Genomic DNA, 19,818 nt, shown 5'->3' with positions numbered 1-19,818 from the left:
GAATGGCTCGGTCCTTAAAGGGACGGTCTCGTACCCCCTGCCCCTTTCATAAAGTGTACCATTCGATTGCCCTTTGTTGAAAATGGAATATTGCTAATTTACCCGACAAAACGCGCCACAGTTATTAAATAACCGAATTAAACTGATAAAGATTGCAGAGCATGCCGCGATCTGTGTTGGCAACAATAAGAACGGCCACGTCGCCCTGCGGGTAAGTCCGTGATAGGATACAGAAATCGTCTGCTTTAGCGCGCGCTAGTGTATCGGCGTGAGCAGACGACTTTCAGAAGTTACTGGGCACCACGGCAAACGCGCATTCTAAGTAATGGCAAGCATGGTGGTTCAGAACAACTATGTTAATCCTCAGAGACAAGTCTCAGAACAACCCCATCCACAATCACAAATCTGAAGTCGCCGGCCATGCGCGGTCGCATTACAGCTCCGACCAAATATATATTACGCGCGCTTCCATTACACTCCCCGTTGTACACTGATCATGCTTCGAAATGAAGCAATGAAGTGTCGCTGACGACGTACATGGAGAAGGAGTACGTGTTTATTTAAAAACCGCATTAAATACTCGCGGAAAGAAAACACGTGACTTAGCTTCCACGTATCCGATTGTGCTCCACATTATGGGAGACCCTACAGTCAATGCTCGGACTACATTCTCCGCTCGCGGAGGTATATGCCTGAGTGTCCCCATTTCGAGAGCAAAGGGGATGACTCAACCCAAAGTGTTTCTGCAGGTTACAATTACCATGACAGCGACGACGCACCCGCAGGCCGACGTCATACGTGACGTATGCATGAGAGAAGCGCAGCTTTCGTCGTCTGCTCTTACGGCACGTTTCGACAAATTTCTCGAAAACGACTTGGTTATTCCGAATGAAACTTTGACGGTTGTATGTGTACAGTACTCGTGAAACTAGTTTTGGCTAAGTTTCGGAATCGCCCCGGCTGTACGAGACTGTCCCTTTAAGGGACTGGCCTCTTGCACGCAACAAGGCTACTGGCTAATGGGGTCTCATAACTCATTACCAAGACAAAGCCCGAGTGAAGAACCCCGTCCTTGACAGGCCGGTCTGTTCCCGAGAGTAGGTGATAAAGACGCTTTGTCTGTTCAATTGCGCAAATTCCTACAAAAAACAATCCAGCACAACGAATGTAACCGCTTTTATGTTCCTCATTCAATGACGGGGAGCTTTTATTGTTCATTAACATCAAGGTTAATGTTAAAAAAAAAAAAGCCTGTCTCCCAATTTCAACAAATAATCAGGGCGAATGATAGCACTTGATCGGCTATTATCACACACACACAACGGCACTCCTGTATTTTTCGGCGCACGGAACTCTGCTGGACCATTATTTCCGCCCACGACACCAGGGACCATTTTGTCCGGGACCAAATTTTTTCCGGAACCCCGTGCTTGCTCATACTGTTCACAAAATTCAATCAGCAAAGGCTTCAAAAATCGATATCCCATCTGCATAGTTTTTGCTCTGCCATCATCATCATCATCAGCAGCAACAAAAAAATCAAACTTATTGCGCGGAAGCACGAACATTTTTCGTTTACTTCTGACAATGAGACATATCCGCATATCCTGTACATGTTGAGCGAAGAGGCATTCGATGAAATTGTGTTCGATGAATTGGGTGGGCATTGAATAGAAACTATGGAATCAAAAAACGACGATAAAAACCAGAGACACGGAACAGAAAAAGACAACACGACACGTAATTTTTTTCTGTTCCGTATCTCTGGTTTTTATCGTCGTTTTTACAATGTACCAGCTCGCCTGCACCCTTGCACTTCTACCATCTATGGAATCAGGCCGTGCGGATAGGTGAATACTGTGCTTTTTGGCGTCGGTCGTTGCTGAAGTACACAGGAGATATGTAATGATAATTGTAAAAAAGAAAAATGAAAGAAACGTAAAAAATATGATTAATTCGGCCAATTCTAGTCCAACTCTTCTTTCTCTTTGAAAGGAAAACGCTGTCCAGACTTCTCTAGACAAACATGCTGATCCATTTCGCGAAGGATCGCGATAAAATGAGCCGCTGAACTTATTCTCCGCCCAGAAACTGCATCTTCTTCCGTCTGTACCAAGGTGACGTTCTCTGCAAGAAGGTTCGGCAGATCAGATCATTTGTGGCGCAACCTTCAAGTGTTTGCATAGCGGCAGCAATCTCTGTTGGCGTGCAGGGTATGCACTCCGATTACTGTACCCCGATCACCGAAAACACGGCATGGCAGCCATCAGACATGTACCGGTAGTATGAGCTCATCATTTCTCAGGCAGCTCCGTTGTTTTGGCCGCCACCTAGTACGAGACTCTGGTGTTGCAGCTAGGGCACTAGATCGCGCAGCAAATGGCGCACCAGTTTCGTTTTCACTGACTTTGGCCAGATATGTTTCAGACGTCGTAAGTTTGTTGTCAATATCTGAACTGCGCTGTAATTTTTAGGGATCGTTGTAGGCACAACTCTATACTTGCAGTACACAGTTTGCCTTCAGCAGGATCGCAGAACAGCCAAAAACGACCAGAGCATAAATGCAGTTTTTCGTCTATTTCACCAAGGTATTGTAAATTATCTATACGATATAGAAAAAATACGGCATGTGACGGCCTTTGCCTGTCATAGAAAAACACGATGAAAAAAAAACTAGGTGGTGCTTTCTTCTGCGGTTTTCGCTAAATCCTTTCTGAAACAGCACCAAATATCACTGTTATTGCCTTACTTTCGGTCTTATAGCACTGATGCAGAGCGATATATCGAAAAATGGCTTCTGTTGCAGGGTTGGCAAAGAAACCAGCTTTCCAACGGCGCCAATATCTCTAGGAACACAAAGCCCCCTATACTTCGTAAAAGCAGGGCATACCTCTGAGGATCGCCCCCTTTCCTCCTTTCTCATGCGGTCTACTGTGTCTCGCCTCTTTCATTGAGCTTTCGTTATCACGTGGTGCGGAGCCCCTTTCGGGGCCGCCATTAGTGCTGCAAAACTATAGAAAAATCGACTATCGACACTATCGATAGTTTTACGACTTGTGATCATCGATAGTACTATCGATAGTTTTACTACATGCGACTATCGACAGTACTATCGATCGTTTTACTACATGTGACCGTCGATAGTGCTATCGATAGTTTCACGACATTTGAGTATCAATAGTTGGCGATCGATACTTGACTATCGATAGTTTTAAGACATTTGACTATCGGAAGATACAGGCAGTTTAGCGACGCCTCACTTTGTTCGGTTATGGGTTTATTTCCCGTAATACACGAAACACTTGGTTCCTGGGAGCGGACCACCACCGACTGCGCCGTGCGTACTTAACGCTTACGGGTGGAGGCACTTTCACTACTCATAACCATGGTTGCTTACTTAGCTTTGCGTTCAATGAGGGGCCTGCAATGACGACAGTACATCCCGCTGTCTAACCTAGATTAACGAATACACCACACAATAAGTTTGTACTACACCAACAGAGATTGCTGAATTGCTCATCCTCGTCAGAATCTCAGAATGTCAACAAAAACTGGGTACAGCACTTTTCGTTTTAGAAATTGGAGGCTCTTCTCCTAAGGCATTTGCTGGAAGAGATTGGAACTTAGTCGTGTGTAAGCCAGTAATTCTGGTGGATAAATATGAGCTTGTCTACTTTCTTTCCCTTCAGTCTGCTGCGCCTGTACTGCGAGGTAGCCTGAGATAGCTAGCTTGATACCTTCACAATAGTGACCGCTGATAACATACTATCGATGGTCGACTATCAATAGTTCTCTCACTATCGATAGTCGACTATCAATAGTTCTCTCACTATCGATAGTCGGCTATCGCTGAGTTTCTCACTATCGATAGCTTGCCTACTATCGATAGTTCTGTCACTATCGATAGGTCCATTATCGATAGTTTCCTTACTATCGATAGTTTCTCACTATCGATAGTACTATCGATAGTTTTCATACTATCGATGGTTCGATAGTATTTGACTATCGATAGTATCGATAGTTCTGCATCACTAGCCGCCATTCCTCCTGCAGAAATGCGCAGGGAGTACCAATGGCAAACTATGCGACTGCGCTTGTTTCTGAGCCTCCCTGCGAGTGTTTTATCCAAAAATTAGTTGCTGTGCCTTCGGGTGCCATACCCGATATGGCGATGGCAAGAACTTTTTGTGTTGCCTTTCATTGCAAGAGAATTTATAAGGGAACGCCACCATCTCAGCTGTGCGAGGGAAAGGCTTTGCAGTCCTTTCAGTCTTGTCAAGAAATTATTGCGTTTATCTTGGCTTACCCTTGCTGTCGCCGTGCAAAGCTTTCATTGTCACGGCGTAGCCACATTTTGCGTCTGGTTGCGCCGCTGTAGTGAATTTTTGTTTGTGTTCGGGACCGTTTCACGGATGGGTAACGCTTATGCGGTCAGTGAACATTGCAGGCATATTTAAAAACGTACGGAAGAGTACGAACTTACGAAGAGTGCCGAGTACTTGACCGTACAGTATACCGTTCTCCTGTTTCTAAATCAACGTACCTCACAGAACAGTGTAGTTTGTTGACGTATGATGCCATTTTGACAGTTACTTTTTTTGTCCCGAACCACTTCGCTTTATTGAACCAAGTTAAACCAAGTCGTGCGATCCAAGCGAGGGTGCTGTGTGGAGCGAGCGCCGTTTCAATACTTCAAAAACTTGTCAGGCCGTGCAAAATTTCGAGATAGTTCGAATTAACCCAAAGTATGGCTTATCGGAGCTTTAATAAAGCACAACTTAAGTTACTTAAGCAATCTCCTACATCTACTGTTATGCCATCGATAGGTCCCTACTATGGGAAAGAGACGTTTTATTTTTCAAAGTATATGCTTTCTGAAACGACAAACGGAGAAGCAAAATGCAACATGCAAAGGGGTAAAGAGCGTCCTGTCAACCATATTTTTCAATGAGAAGTTTGTAAAATTTGATTAAAAAATCCCCCAACGGTCATCACCTACAACGCGTGTGATGCCTCACTACAATGTATCTGTTCATTGCCACAAACAAGTGGGCGCTTTATTTCATGCGTTTGTTTAATTATTTTTCCCTCGACACTTCTGTTTTCATAGCGGGACTAAATTTCACGAGGTCATTCGATGAAGACCTATCCAGAACGCGCAAACAAAGGAAACAGTAATGTTCTGCTTGCCTGAACACGGCTATAACACGGCTGTCGTCTGCTACGGTGCAGCGATCCAGGCGGCGCCACTGTCGAGGCGAAGGGAGAGAAGCATGTGTGGGGGGAGAGGGAAGGAGGAGTTGTCGCTGCTTTTAATATTCAGGGACTTTAGGAACACACGCACAGGACGACGAAATCCTTTCTGGAAAGTGGCCGTTTTCAGGGGAGGAGTGGCACCGCAGCCTTATGTTAGCCATCTTTGACCCACAACTGGGAAGTGTACCGGTGCGGTGGCGCTCCTGCTCTCCCTTGGACGTCAGTGTCGATACTCTGAAGCGAAGCTTATTTAGTTACTCTAACCCATACTTCTAGCAGGTGTGTGAACTTCCACTGACCACACCCTGACTTATCCAATGTGTCAACATAGGTATTCACTCGCGCATACGACGCACATTGTTTTTTTTTACCCAAAAACAAAACGGCATTGAAGGGGTGCGTTCAATACGAGGGGAATTCAGATCCAACACTTAAAGGAGCGCAGATGGCCATCGAAAAATATTTTCAGTTTAAGACATCTGATGAACGTACACGCGTCTATTTGCCGAACAGCACAAAAGTGCAGAAACACAGCCGCGCTCATCCACTGTCAACTCACCCCCGGGGTGTAACAAGGAGTAGAAGGAGGATACGTCAGCCTCTCTTTTTGTGCATGAGAACTGTCTTATTTTGTCCCCTTCCCTCGGGGGGATTGAAACGCCGGACATGCAGGATTGCATTGTCCCGCGGGAGTTTCCCTGTGTACAGTGTTTCTTCAGAGCCCAGAATAGCTGACTAGCAGACGATACTCTGAACCAATCAGCGAGCGCGAACGGTACAACCTCAGCGCAGTGTCACAGGCTGGTACACCACAGTTGTGCGTTACATGCAGCGAAGAAGCAGCGGATGCCGCTGCGATTTTGTTGCGGGGCTGTCAGTGCGTCCAGACAAGAGAAACTGTTGTGGTTAATGATGAAACGAACAAGCAAGCTTTGGAGACTTTCTAATAATCGACTACGCAATAAAAATGGTATAACCTCATTAAAAAACAATTTTTAGTCGTTTTGTCTCGGTCATTTACGTGCTTATTTCCTGGAACGTGCGAGAGACAGTCGTAGGAGAAAGCGTCGCTGTTCAGGTTGATATGGGTGTTCTACGGCGACGACCTCGGCCCAAACCACCGCTTTTTTTCGGTGATCTTTATAATTCATGCGCCCGCAATCCCAGAAGAGGAGGTGCTTTTGCACGCGCGACTATTCGAGGCGCGCCGCTTTTGATGTCATTGCTGGTTTTGGGTCTGGTACAACAGGTGAATATCGCGCAAAGACGATGGCGAGTACGCACGGCTAGCAGAAGACGGAAGTCGAGACCAGTAGTGACCTCTGATTGGCTGTTATCCCGGCGCTGCCGGCTGGCTGCTTCCGGGAGCGTCGGACGCTGTGCCAAGTTTTCTGGGCTGGCTTGATCGACTGCCGGCGGCGTATTTTTGACGACGGGCGTCGAGCGAACGCCGCTGGACGAAGTTGGCAGATTGTTCGTCGCATATTCGCTGCATGTAATCCCTTAACGCGGTATAGCAGAGACAGCGTTTTCATGTGCATGTTCAGTACACGTAGATCAATATTTACTAGGTGATTTAGTTGAATGTTTGGAAATGGTTTCGGAACCCCTTTAAATGAGTACAGAGGGCCATCCAAAAAAAATTCAGATTAAGCCATCTGATGAAAGTGTGTGTGTCATTATACCGAATAGCGCGAAAGGTTTTGATGTGTGCAATTTGTTTCCCAGGAAAAAACTCACATAAACGTAGCTCCGCGCCTTCACCCTTAACTCGCCACTCCAGCTATAACGAGGATGAGGAGGTATGATGGCACGTCACCGATGACGGCATAAGGAGACTCGTTCTGGTTTTCCGGTCAGTCGGGGTCAGCGCATTGTCCCTTTGCCGCCGTAAACCTGTTTTGCCAGTTCTCCCAGAGAATTGGGGATGGAAGGAGCGGCCGAAGCATTACCGAGCAAGCAGAAAGGCTTTATCAGAACCCCGAACAGCCGAGTAGCAGACGACAGCGGAGTAGCAGACAACATTTCTCTAGGCCAATCAGCGAGCGTTCTTCTTATAGCGTCAGCGCGAGGTTCCAGGCAGATCACAGGCTGGTACTGCTCTTCACCACTGTTGCGCACGGCCTCTTTTTGCGGCGTATATTAAATTCAGTTTCTGCGATAATTATGACTCTGTGGTGTAAATTACTTCGCATGGTGCATCTTACTGGCAAACTTAACAGTTTTATAGGAAGAAAACTGGGTGTTAAAAATGACTTATGTGCCACTTTAAGGGACGAGCTGCGACCAAGCGTCCCGCTGAACTTGAAATTACGACTCCACCCTATTTCTCTAACATTAGCTACCGATACTGGAATTGACGTTATGTCACTAAATAACTTTATTGAGAAAGAATTGAATGCTAAGTTGAAATTGACGAGACGCTTGATCTTGGTTCAACGTTAATCGGCGTTGCTGAAACAGAGCCCAAGTGCGATAAGATAAATAGAAGGAAACGAGCCTTGGTCCATTCCTTTATTTTTGTCGAAAGCGCAATGGTGTCGTCCGCAAAAAGTGTCATTATTGTTGCACAAAAAAGGCTCTGCCGAGGTTCTGGCTCAGATATGTTTCCCTGCGTGGATCAAAAACAAGTGAACGTGTTTTGCTGCATCGTCTAGGCAAGGCTACTGTGGCTACTCTTTGCGCCGCTAACACATATGGTAATTGGGTGGATTGTACCTATTCAACTTTTTAAACGTGTGCTCGTTTTCGCTATGCGTGAGGCGCGGTAGAGAACCGCCTGCCGCTTCGTGATTCAGCTATATCAGGTACACACAACCGAGACTTGTTTTACATGTCCCAGAAGCCGGGTGAAGTGCTAGTACGGAAGCTTCGACGTAGGGACAACCGAGGATTGTGGCAGCTCTTCATGCGGTGCCGTAACGACCAGGGCTCGAAACCGTTTTTTCTGCGTTTTGGTTCAAGTTCCGGTTCAAGCTTATCGGTTCGGGTTCAGCGCTACCAAAATAACGGGTTGAGCCGGTTTACGTGTGCTGTGCTAATCAGTGTACCACATGTGAGAGGTAATATCAGGTTCCGGCGATGACTTGCTCTTCCTTCCTCTTACTGACTATCCTTGATCAGGCGCCCACAGCTCCCCGTAGAGCCCATAGTTTGAGATAATTCAGGCAACACTGGACATACGACCAATGAAAATTCGTCGTGATGCCTAGCAGCCTGCCAATCAGCAACCTCTCCGTTTGGCTCGCCTTTCGGCCGTCCCTGGCTACCATTGACTTCTACTGGTTTTCATACCTGGCGCTTGTTATTCCAAAAAAACTAAGACATTTTTGATAGGCTAAATACATATTTATTGATGCAACGTATAGACTCAAATGTGTGACTCATCTATTCACCGTGCGTACAGGATGTTTCGTTCGTTGAATAGACTGCAACCAAACCAAGTTCGAACTTGCAAAGCACACACACAGTCTACTTCTGGAGGCGAGCGAAGTCCACGAGTGCGTGCATTTCACAGATGATCATCATCTTCTCATACTGGCGATGCACCGAAAAAAAGTGTAAAAATTTGAGCTCTGTGTTAAACGTTTTCTTAAGAAACGCGTTTTGTAACACGTTTCACAGATTAAACGTTTTCTTAAAACGCGTCTAAACGTGTTCTGATAGATGTACGTTCAACAGCACGTATACGTATTTAAACATCTTCCCAGGATACGTTTAAACGTTTTCGTTTGCATAAACATACAGTGATGCGTATATAAACGTTTTCCTAGGAGACGTTTAATCGTTTTCTTTTATATAATCCTGTTAAATCGTTTTCTTTCCTCCTCTAAGCACTCTACGGCTTACTTTCCTTGAAAGACAGTGCAGGGTATCGTTAAAGTGGCATGTTACTTTGTCCCGCTCATTTGTGACCGTCTTATGTTTAATAAAGAACAGTCACAGCGCAGGGCGCATTTTATTCCGTTCCTTGGTGGTTTATAGAGCGTTGCTACGACCCCGTTCGCAGCGTACACCGAACTCCGCTCCGCGTGCACTCATGGCATTGGGATCGCTGACGCTCCAAAAACGGAGCTTTATCTCATCGACATCGTCTCGCAGAATTACAATTCTGGGTGTTATCCTTTTCTCCATCACAATTTGTAACGGGAGGTGTACGGCTCCTTGTGGGAATTCGCGTCAGCGCATCATGCCACAAAAGTCGTGCTCATCCCTTTTTTCCCACTCTGACGCAAGAATGATATCATTCGGGACAGTGATTGGTTCTTAACGCGTAATTGGCAAATGTTCTGGTTTTAGAGCGCAATAATGGGAACCATAGGAAAGAGCAGGTTACATATGCTTCACGCTAAAGTAGTCGCTCAAGATGACAGTCTTCCGCATTGGTCTTTTCACCAAAATACTACTCGCGTAAAGAAGATAAATACAGAATTTTTAGTATAAACTACCCAAAAGATTCAAACGTCATCACCGCCATTACGAGCTCGACATGTTTAAAACTATAGGAAAACACGTCGGTTCATAATGAAATGTACGACGAAAATGAACAGAAATAGGGGGTTGCTTAAAAGACAAACATGAACTGAAGTAATAAGCTACTTATAAGGACAGTGAGGAACTGGCGTAGTTGGTAATTACTGATGGGAACCATGGACGCGCCAGGCATAACGAGGACAACTTCTGTCTCTGTCCTCGTAATGCCTGCGCGTCCATGTTTCCCCATTAATAAAGATAAGAAGTTGCTTAAATAGTTATCCGTTTCGAAAAGCGTTTTGTTTCGTATTAACAAGACGTTTAAACGACCTTGACAAAACGTTCAACCGCTTCATTTTAACAAAACGCTTAAACGTTTCACATGAACGACACGTTTAAACGTTTCGCATTAAACAAAACGTTTAAACATTTCATAAGGAAAAGTTTTCCATACTATACGTTAATCTAAACGGCGTATAAAACGTTTAAACGGAAGCGTTTTAAACGAAAATCGGAAAAACGTGTTAGAGCTCAAGCCCTAGTAAAAATGACTGTTGTCATGCTATTTCTCAGCTGCACCTGCACGGTTTGAACCCACGATGGAGATCACACGACGCCATCGGGAGTCCACTCTGATTAACCAGTGCACGAGCAACTTGTCATGTTTTCGGTCAGGTCTATCCCTCCAACCCCCCCCCCCCCCCCCCATTAATCTTTCGCCTTTTATTATCTCGGTCAGGGAGCGATTCCAAGCAAGTCGAGTTCCTGCAGGTTGCCGTCCGCAAAGGAAATGAAACGACGTTATGTGGGTAATAGCGTTCCCATGAATTATATGCTGGAGTACTTAGCAAGAGTGAAAACGTCCATTACGGATAACATCCGAGTAACGAAATGGTTTCGGCGCGTTGGTAAGTTATAAGTGCAAGCGAAGTTTTCGCTTAATAAAAATTAGTTGCAAGTTAGTGCTTGTCCGTGTCCAATTTCCTCTGTCCGTGTCTTTTGCACTTATAACTATGTCGGATAGCATATTCAACGCGAAGGATACTGAATTTCTGGGTGGGATACATAGTATGATACGTAAAGCTCTTTTTTATATAAAATAAAGTGGTGTTAAAACCCAATTGTAACTCATACCGTACACTTCGAGTGCCTAGTTCAAGTGCGGGTGAATAATAGATGCTCAAAAGTGCGTATAACCCTAAGCATACCTTGCTTCTAACTGCGATAGTGTCAACACTCCAACTGAGGTGTTCTTCCAATATAACCCCAAGAAAGTTTGTTGATTGGGCCCTGGGAACAACTTGTTTTCTTTAGTCTCCGGCACACAGATTAAGAGAATCGGTAAAGTATTGCTCTTTGGCTGTCTTTAATACCATTTTTAGAGTATTGTAGTAGTATAGCGGACGCGTAACTAAAGCTTATTAGGGTACATTCGACACTTGTTGTGGATATTGTTTTTATGTTTGATAGATTGCAGCAAACGTTTTGTTAGCCACATTTTCGTAGGAGTACTACGCCGGCTTAGTAAGTAAACACGAGTGGAATTCGTTATAATATTCTGCAGAACGGACACCGACGCTTGTCTTGCATAGAACTGGTGTATGGCCGGTATGTGCTATGAGATAACGCTCTGCAATGTCATCATCCAAAAAGGAACGTCTCATAGGACTTCGTTCACGTGTATTGTTAGCGCAAGGTACATATACAGGGTGTTTGCTGTAACGTGTCCCTGAATTATATTTAAAAAAATCTAGACATTGTACAAGGTAGCCGCTTGCTGCATTGGTTTTTTGCGGCACTTTTGCCAACAAGGAAGACTGATTTTGTCAAATTTCAAGCGCAATAAATTGAATTTTTAAAATTGATCTCGCTAATTTGCCAAGTCAACTTCACGTTCTTCCAACGTGTCCTCCATGTTCGATTTACCCCGAAACATCACCCAAGACGTCCAGCACCTCAGCGGGAACACATGAAAAAAATATGCAAAAAGCGCCCTTTTGGGACTGTCGCCGGGCGAGAGTATTTCAGCGCTATGCGGGCCGTCGTTGTTCCGCCCCCTTGACATTCCCTCGCCTCACAAAATTTGGTCCCTCTGATTAGGTCACCCCTTCATTGTCACCTGACGCTTCCTGTAGTTCCACGCATCTCTCTTCTTGCTTTGAACGTGCGTGACTTGCGAATCCCAAAACGGCGCTTTTTGCATATTTTTTTTTTTCATGTGTTCCCGCTGTGGTGCTGGAAGCCTTCAGTGATGTTTCGGGGTAAATCGAACATGCGCTTTCCATTTCCGTTGGAAATTTGAGTCCCGACTCTACATGAGTCCCGACCGGCGATGATGGACATCTCCATGGCCGCGCCGGTGGAATTGAGGCAGGTGCTCCAGGCGCGTGGCCATCTTCGTCGTTGTCCATGGCGGAGCGGCGACAAGAAAGGTCGAAGAATCACGTCGACACAGGAGGGAGAAGCAAGCGCTACCGTGGATGACGCGCAGTGCTGGACATGTCCAATGCACGGCACAGCCCACGTGGCAGGAAGAGGTCGATGAGGGGCGAAGTCGTTGAAGTCGTGCACGGGCGCTGAAGTATTCTGGGGTGCCGAAACCGCCACGGGAGCGAGAGCTCATGTGGTCCCAGGAAGTGAGGCTACGTTAGCCGTGTTGACTGGCGAGACGCCGGCTGAAGCGTGCCGTGGCGTCGGCTGCCGCGACTGCCGAAACCGGCAGGGGAGCACGTTGCTCAGTTGTCGCGGCCGGCAGCGGATGCGAGTCGAGATGTGGAAATGTAGCGGTGGGTCGTCAGTGTGCCGGAAGCCATAGACAGCGCAGGTCGGTCCCTGGAAGCCGTGAAGCGATGGTCGTGGGTCAGTCGGTGTGGACAGAAGCGGTCGACGTGTTGGGCGCGAGGCGAAGGGCGTTCGGGACGTGATCGTGATGGGCCGAGTAATGATGGTGGCTTCCAGGTATAGCGTGCCGTGGTAGTGCTCGCCGATGGTGTGGTCAGAAATTTGGGATGGCCTAATGGCGCCGAACTTGATGTTCATCGTTCGGGTCACCAAATGTAGAGGAGGTGGAGTTCCTCTACATGAGCCCCGACAGACGGTGATGGAATGCCACGGAGAGGCGATGACGGTGGCATATCTCCATGGCCGCGCCGGTGGAACTGAAGCCGGTGCTCCAGGCGCGTGGCCATCTTCGTCGTTGTCCACGGCCCGCCACACCAGTTAGGGTGGCCGCTTTCCGCGCCGGTTCGAATCCCCATCTGAGGTTTTCCTTGGGTTTTCCGGCAGACGAACGTCGGCCTAGGACGCATACTAACCCCTCTGTTCACCACAAGTTCCATCTGTCCACAGGTGCACGTCTCTTATAGCCACAGTTGCTTCGCGGCGCTAGCACTGAAATAAAAAAGAGCTATACAGGGTGTTTCACGTAAGGAGATAAAAAATTATAACTGGCGGCGTACTCGCTGGAGGATTGTGGGACTTTCGACAATTACCTTCTGAAAACTTTTGCTACTACAGTCAAGCTCCTTTACAACGAAACTCAGGGGACAGCAAAAAAAAATTTGCAGTAAAAGTATTTTCGTTAAAAAGGGTGTCCATTATTGGACCTATAGGGCTCCAGTGGGACTGCAAAAAAATTTGCTGTAGTGGTATTTTCGTTAAAAAGGTGTTCGCTATAAAGGAGTTTGACTGTATTGAGGAAGGCTTTGGACAATTTTCAATTACGGGAAATTTATTTTTTTCAAATGAACTTTGAACATTGCTAAGCGAACCTCACTTTCTTTTACAAAAATATGAAGTCCTCCACGGATAACCACAGACCCGACGAAAAGTATACACAGTATCGAAACAGAAATAATGGAAAAAAAATTAGTGAAAATTACGCTTTAGCCCTGCCTGCTTGATTTTCGCAAAAACGCGCGCGCGACAAGTGCGTCTAGAGGAGGAAGTGTCCCCGCCTTCATTTGTTTTTCCTTCCTTGCGTTAAGACGGTTATTTTGTTTTCTTTCTGATAAGTCGGTAGTCACCAGCATCATGGTCAAAGCGGGGAAATGAAAGTTAAAACAAGAGGCGGGGACACTTCACCCTCTCCACGCACCTACGGCGCGCTCTTCTTTGCGAAAATCAAGCAGGCGGGGCTAAAGCGTAATTTTCGCTGATTTTTTTCCGACTATTTCTGTTGCGATACTGCGCGTAGTTTTTGTTGAGTCTGTGGTTATCCGTGGAGGACTTCATATTTCTGTAAAAAAAAGTGAGGTTCGCTTGGCACTTTTCAAAGTTCAATTGAAGAAAATAAATTTACCTCAATTAAAAATTGTCCAAAGTCTTCCTAAATGGTGGCAAAAGTTTCTAGAAGGTAATTGCCGAAAGTCCTACAAACCTCCGGCGAGTACGTAGCCAGTTGAATTTTTTATCACCTTATAGGTGAAACACCCTGTATACGCATAGATGTATGTACATATCTCCTGTGGATTGCAGGATATTTGTGTATAGAAAAACTAACCTGGCAGCTCTCACCAAGTGTGATATTTTTGTTTCGTCTCGGACTTAATTTTCAAAGTGGAAACTGTCGATTTTAAATTTATTCTACCTCAGTGGGTACGGGCGCAGCAGTGGTTCCGGAACTGCGGGTCGTGACCCACAAATTAAAAAAAAGATACCACGCCATGCCCCCTATTTAGCGTTACCACGATACCCGTGGCAGCAGACTGGGATGTTTCTCATAAATGCACTTTCGATGGATCACACAGCCCACTCCTGCTTTCACTATGCCACTCACTTCCACAGTGTCTGCACCTATGGCAGCATGCACGGACCTTCATGGTGCACCGTGCCGTGGAGTCTTCTCGAATTAGAACGGACGCGAAAACCCAAAGGAAACCGCTTTGGCCCGGGTAGCATGCCGTTGTTCAAGACATTTTGGCAAAGACAAAGAACTCGCTCTGAATGTAGCTTCAATAGAATGTCGTTTTGGGTAACATTCATGCGCTGAGATCAGGAGACGAGGTCGTCTATATTTTTATGTTTGGGAACCGCTGGTGTACAGGTTGTGTGCGTAGCGATTGTACAAAATAAACGTGCAGCCCAAAATTTTATTGCGAGTGAAACCAGGCACTGAAATTGTCCAGTTCAAAGTAAATCCAAATACCACTGGTACTTTGTTGGTGATTAAAAGCTTAGTTAGCTCAATATTTTGGTTTTGTGCGTTTTACAAAAGCAACACGTACCCTGTTGAGCACCACAGATGATTTTGTTCACGTGTTTACAACTGTATCGCACAACAGCAACTTGTGCCGTACTTATTAGAACAAACCACGAACACGAGCACACGCTTCTACATTCCAACATTATATGTAGGCACCAGATTGGCGCTTCAATCTCCTTCCTCATACCGCAAATTGTCTATTGATTGCAGGTTAGCAACAAGAATTCTGTACTTTCGTTCTCTAAATATCTCTAACTTCCACTGCGCTAGTGTTTGTGCACCAAACAGTTGATCACTTAATATAACATGATGCGTGTCTTTGTTGTGTAGACTTGATGGGCAGGTTTTCCTGTCTATGACAAATGCAGTTCATTCATGCCAGGTATTCTAATCGAAGCACGCAGTAGGTGATTTTCACATTTTGTTTGTTTTGTTTAGCGAAGCTGCTCTACCCTTTGTCATCAAGACACTCTGTATGCTTAATGGAGGTATGGAATTATTGCTCTTTTTATGTAATAATTAACTGCCATAAAATGTAAGAACGACGTTTTATTCCGTTAGGCATCTTTCCCTCTCATCACCATCCGAGATGGTCTCAGAAGGTAAGTGCTCACTTTTACACTCACTCAGAAAGAAGCCCTGCTTAACAATTGCAGATTAAATTGCACGCAACTTCCAAGGATGAGGGCTTTTTAATGTGCACAACAATGTAGCTATGTCCGGCAAAACGCACCGACCGTAACTTCTGTTCTGGTCCTTGTGCTTGCATAGAAAACAGGGACGAGTTGCTTCCATTGCATTGACTTGGCATTGAATTGAGGATTGGCTTGGCTTGGATAGATGCGTCGCAGGTGCCGGGGGGGGGGGGGAGGGGGACAAGCGAACTTGGAATGTTGCCAAAAGCCTCCTTTTGGGCGGGTAGGCGTCTTGCAGTAAGTCAAACCTGGTTCGCGCCATTCTCGTCCATTCTCAGGATTGGCGGCAACCCGAATTCTGGGAACGGGGACAAAATCTCGTCGGCGTAATATCGAAACCTTTATGTCATATGCAAGACAGCGACACAGTAATCGTGAAACAGGTTGCGCACCTTGCTAAAAGGCACTGCACTGAAAATCACGACAGAGCACAGTTTCGGTTTCTTTCTCATAGGCTACCATGTATAATTTTTTATTCGCCAGGGGAACAACAGAGATTAGAGGTAGGTGTGTGCTCCGTATTTTATTAAGTAAGTTACACGTCGAGGTAACCGAATCTGCTTGCGCACTTGCAAAAATTCTAACCGCTTTTCGCGAAAACGCGTTGTTAAGGAGCATTGCAGGGGAAGCACGCTTCCAGGCGAAATTGGCCGCCGATCCTGCTCGTTTATTATACTCTCATGACGGAGTACAGAAAGGGTCGAAGGAGTTACGATAACAGCAAGACGGAGTAACCGCGAGCGTGGGACTTTTCAATGGAGTTATCTTGACCCGGTGGGAGTAAAATAAACTTTTACTCCTGCTTAACTCCAGCTTGACTCCCTTTTTTCTCAGAGTGCATTGACTAAAAGCATTCGAGGTGTGCGAATATCCGAAATTTCGAATACAAGTAGAAACTACGATACTCGATACCTACGATATTCGATTGGAATTCGTGTTCGAAAATCTGATATTGGAAGCTTTGGAATATTCGTAAAGGTTCGATTGTTGGAAATTTTTCCAACATCTGAGAGCTTACTGCAAAGCTGCTGAGGTTTGAGTGCTCATTTGTACGTTCCGGTAGCAGCGAAGAACATGAATAGTAGAACAGCTGCAAAGCGATGCGCGGAGCTTTCGAGGTACAGTCATCTGCGAATGTGCCGCTCTCGTTCGGTAACCGAAACCGAAACTAGTACGCAGTTGTGTGCAGTCGCCATTAAGATCCACCTCCAGCCAAACACGAAACCGCGGTAACCTTCATGCATCTTTAGGATAGTTGCGGCGGTAGTTAAATATCCAAATTTTGTTGGCGTTCAGCTGAACACACAGTGCCACTGCATGCACAGCCGCGTCTCCAACGTCTTTTTTTAACATAAGCCTCGTATCCTAGCGGCTCTCCAGTGAACCACGCTCAGCGCGCATCAAAACAAATCCACGTGTTTAGTACAAGGGACCAAAACCGGTCTGGAGTGGGACCGACGAGATCGCGTCGTTCGTGCCGTTTCCCCACTGGTCCTCACTTCTGTCATCCAGAGCTCTGCTGTCATCCCCATACTGCGCCATCTAGCGAAGACGAAGATAACCTCGCCGGCGCCTCAAAGTCACACGCATGCGCATACACCGTTGTGAAAAAAGGTCCATAGGGCGATCTCAGGCACAGTCAGGCAGGGTGCTCCGGTCGACCTCTCAGATTCTTTTCGTTCCAGTATATATTGAGGCCTAGTGTTCAGGAAGTACATTGGCGGAAGAAATAGCTGAAAATATATTATACGTAGTTCATTTTTAACAAAATAATGTTTAAGGCTGGCCATTTCAAGCACTGCACTTCCTCGCAATTTTCAGGACTCGTATCTTTGTAGCCATTGAAGGCCATGGCCATGCAGTTAATTATCTTCCACACTTATTGCCTATGTGCAGCTGTCTATTTGCTGTATCTTTGAGGTTCTAGGTTTTACAGGTGTCCAGATAAGAAATCGCAAAGTCGCCTCATTAGCAAAAAATTTCACTTTTTCGGCGAGTAACTGCTTTTCTGCAAATACCAGAAGGTGACATCGTTGTGTTCACCTTTAAACACTCATTTGATTCATATAAAAGAGAAAAAGATTGTTGTAAATCTCGGACATACTTCGTAACGCGCGTTTAGTAAGGGATGGTAAGGCAAAAATGCGCAACTTCCGTTGTGTGCCTTCGTGGATTCATATTGCATTTGAGATAGTGAAGTTCTGGTTTATAAGGTTTATTACGATACAACGTTCGAATGTCAATCTACACAGACAAGAGTTACGCTCCATAGGTCGGCATGAACGTTGGCGTATGCGCAAAACACAAATTGAGAGCACCTATGATCTTTAATTGATGACAAGCAGAAGCGGGGACAAAGTCTAACAGTGGAACGCTGCTTTCCTCCATGCACTGTTTGACTTTTTGCCATGTACACTTCACAAACGCCATTAGCTGTTCGTCCTGCTTTCGCCACACATGTGAGGACAGTGTTCCAGGAACGTGCTGGAAGTGTTCCCATCCTCATTTTTTCGTTGTATGATAGTTTGCAATGCCTTGCGTCGGCAGATGAAGCATCTGAATATTGGGCAGCTTCGCATTTCTAATTATCCTATTTGCCGTATATCTCAGGGTGTAGAGTGTTGCATTGTGCTTAACTATACGCTACTGACACCCTCGCATCCACTCTTCCCGCGTCTCGTTGCAGTATAAAGACACACCTTGCTACTAGGTAGCTTTTGCTTCGTGCTTACCACCGTAGTCCCCACAGAGCACACGGTCTGTGCTATGACCTCTGTTCATTGTACGCCCTTTCAAAGGAGCACTGAGGTTCTTGTGTTCTCTCACACAGCAGGAATAGAATGTGTTCTCCTTGACGAAGCGACAGACAACAGGAGCGACGGAAAAAGGCGATTTCTCCACTCCTGCTGATCGCCTCTCGAATAACTACTCGGAGAGCGGATTATGTCTCATTGCTTTATGACACATGATCTCATCCATCATGCAGGAAATGCGCAGCTTCTTAGTTCGCACCTTGTGTGTGACCTTCATCAAATTACTGCGCCATAAACCACGTCACGAGTGGGCGAACTAGAATCCTGCATGGGCCGACTTTTCCGGGCCTGACCCAGGCCGAGCGCATCGAAAAATGGCCCGGCCCGTTCCTTCATGTTTTCCGATGGCCCAGTGAATAGAGCCCGGCCCTGCCTGGTGACTCAGCGCGTAGATCCCGCCCTAGTATTTCCAGACGTGACGTACGCATTTCTAGCGCTTATCACAAAAATATAAGTAAATTTATAAGAGAAGACACGGCCACAAACATACAAGAACTGTCGGTTTGACACCACAACAGCACGAGACCAAATTAAATCCAGAACGCACGCGGGCACGTTGTTCTTGTAGATGGAGAGGATGCCGTCGACAAACTCCTCCGAATCCTTACCCCTCTCACCAAGCTTTGCGAACTGTTTATGAAATACGTGAGGAGTCAGGAGCAATGTAGAGTGGCTTTGAGAATGTTCTAAGTTCTAAAGGGTCGAATCATACCGTTGCTTGTTTTTGCAAATACTATGCACAAGAATGATGCAAGCACGTGATGATATGAACTAATAGTCCTCCATTGCGTGCGTGGAATTAGCTGCGTGACCCGGTCGAGCCTGACTCTCGGAAACAAGATTGTCGGCTCGGGCCCGCTCCGTTCCGCCGTGCTGACGTCTTTTTGTCGGCCCGAGCTCGGCCCGCCCGCGGTGTTGGTGTATTCTGTCGGCCCGGGCCAGGAGCACACAGCCTATAACAAGCCGGGCCCAACCCGCGACCCGTGCAGGGCTCGCGAACATGGAAAAATGCACTACCGAAGTTGCACCTTTTTTTGCCTTACCACCCGCCTTTTTTCTTAATAAACATATCCCCCCCCCGTCACTAAACGCGCGTCAGGAAGTATGCACGAGATTTTCCAACAATTTCTCTTATATGAATGGACAGAGCGTATAAAGACGAAGAGAACGACGTCACCTAGTTAACCAACCATGGTATTTGTGGAAAAGCAGCTACGTGGTGAAAAAGTGAAAGTTTTTGCAAATGAGGCGATTTTCCGATTTTTTGTCTGGACACTTGCAAAGCCTAGAACCTCAAAGATAGAGCAAACGGTCCAGCAGCAGATAGGCAATAAGCGTGGGAAAAATTAACTGACTACAAAGACCCCCCCAAGAACAC

The 19,818-nt window shown here is 46.1% G+C and overlaps 1 protein-coding gene across 1 annotated transcript in view; it reads left to right on the top strand.

The window, feature by feature from the left end:
• Positions 1-19,818, top strand: part of LOC135376501 (mesoderm-specific transcript protein-like) — a 79,765-nt gene that overhangs the window by 11,275 nt on the left and 48,672 nt on the right. Inside the window, exons 5-6 of the mRNA XM_064609011.1 lie at positions 15,371-15,420; positions 15,494-15,534. Of these exons, the coding sequence (XP_064465081.1) occupies positions 15,371-15,420; positions 15,494-15,534 (91 nt within the window). The remainder of the gene's footprint in view (positions 1-15,370; positions 15,421-15,493; positions 15,535-19,818) is intronic.

The sequence above is a fragment of the Ornithodoros turicata genome, unplaced genomic scaffold (assembly GCF_037126465.1).
Source record: "Ornithodoros turicata isolate Travis unplaced genomic scaffold, ASM3712646v1 ctg00001137.1, whole genome shotgun sequence".
NCBI lineage: Eukaryota > Metazoa > Arthropoda > Arachnida > Ixodida > Argasidae > Ornithodoros > Ornithodoros turicata.
Note: the sequence above shows the minus strand (reverse complement) of the source record. Positions and strands in the feature narration are given on the sequence as shown.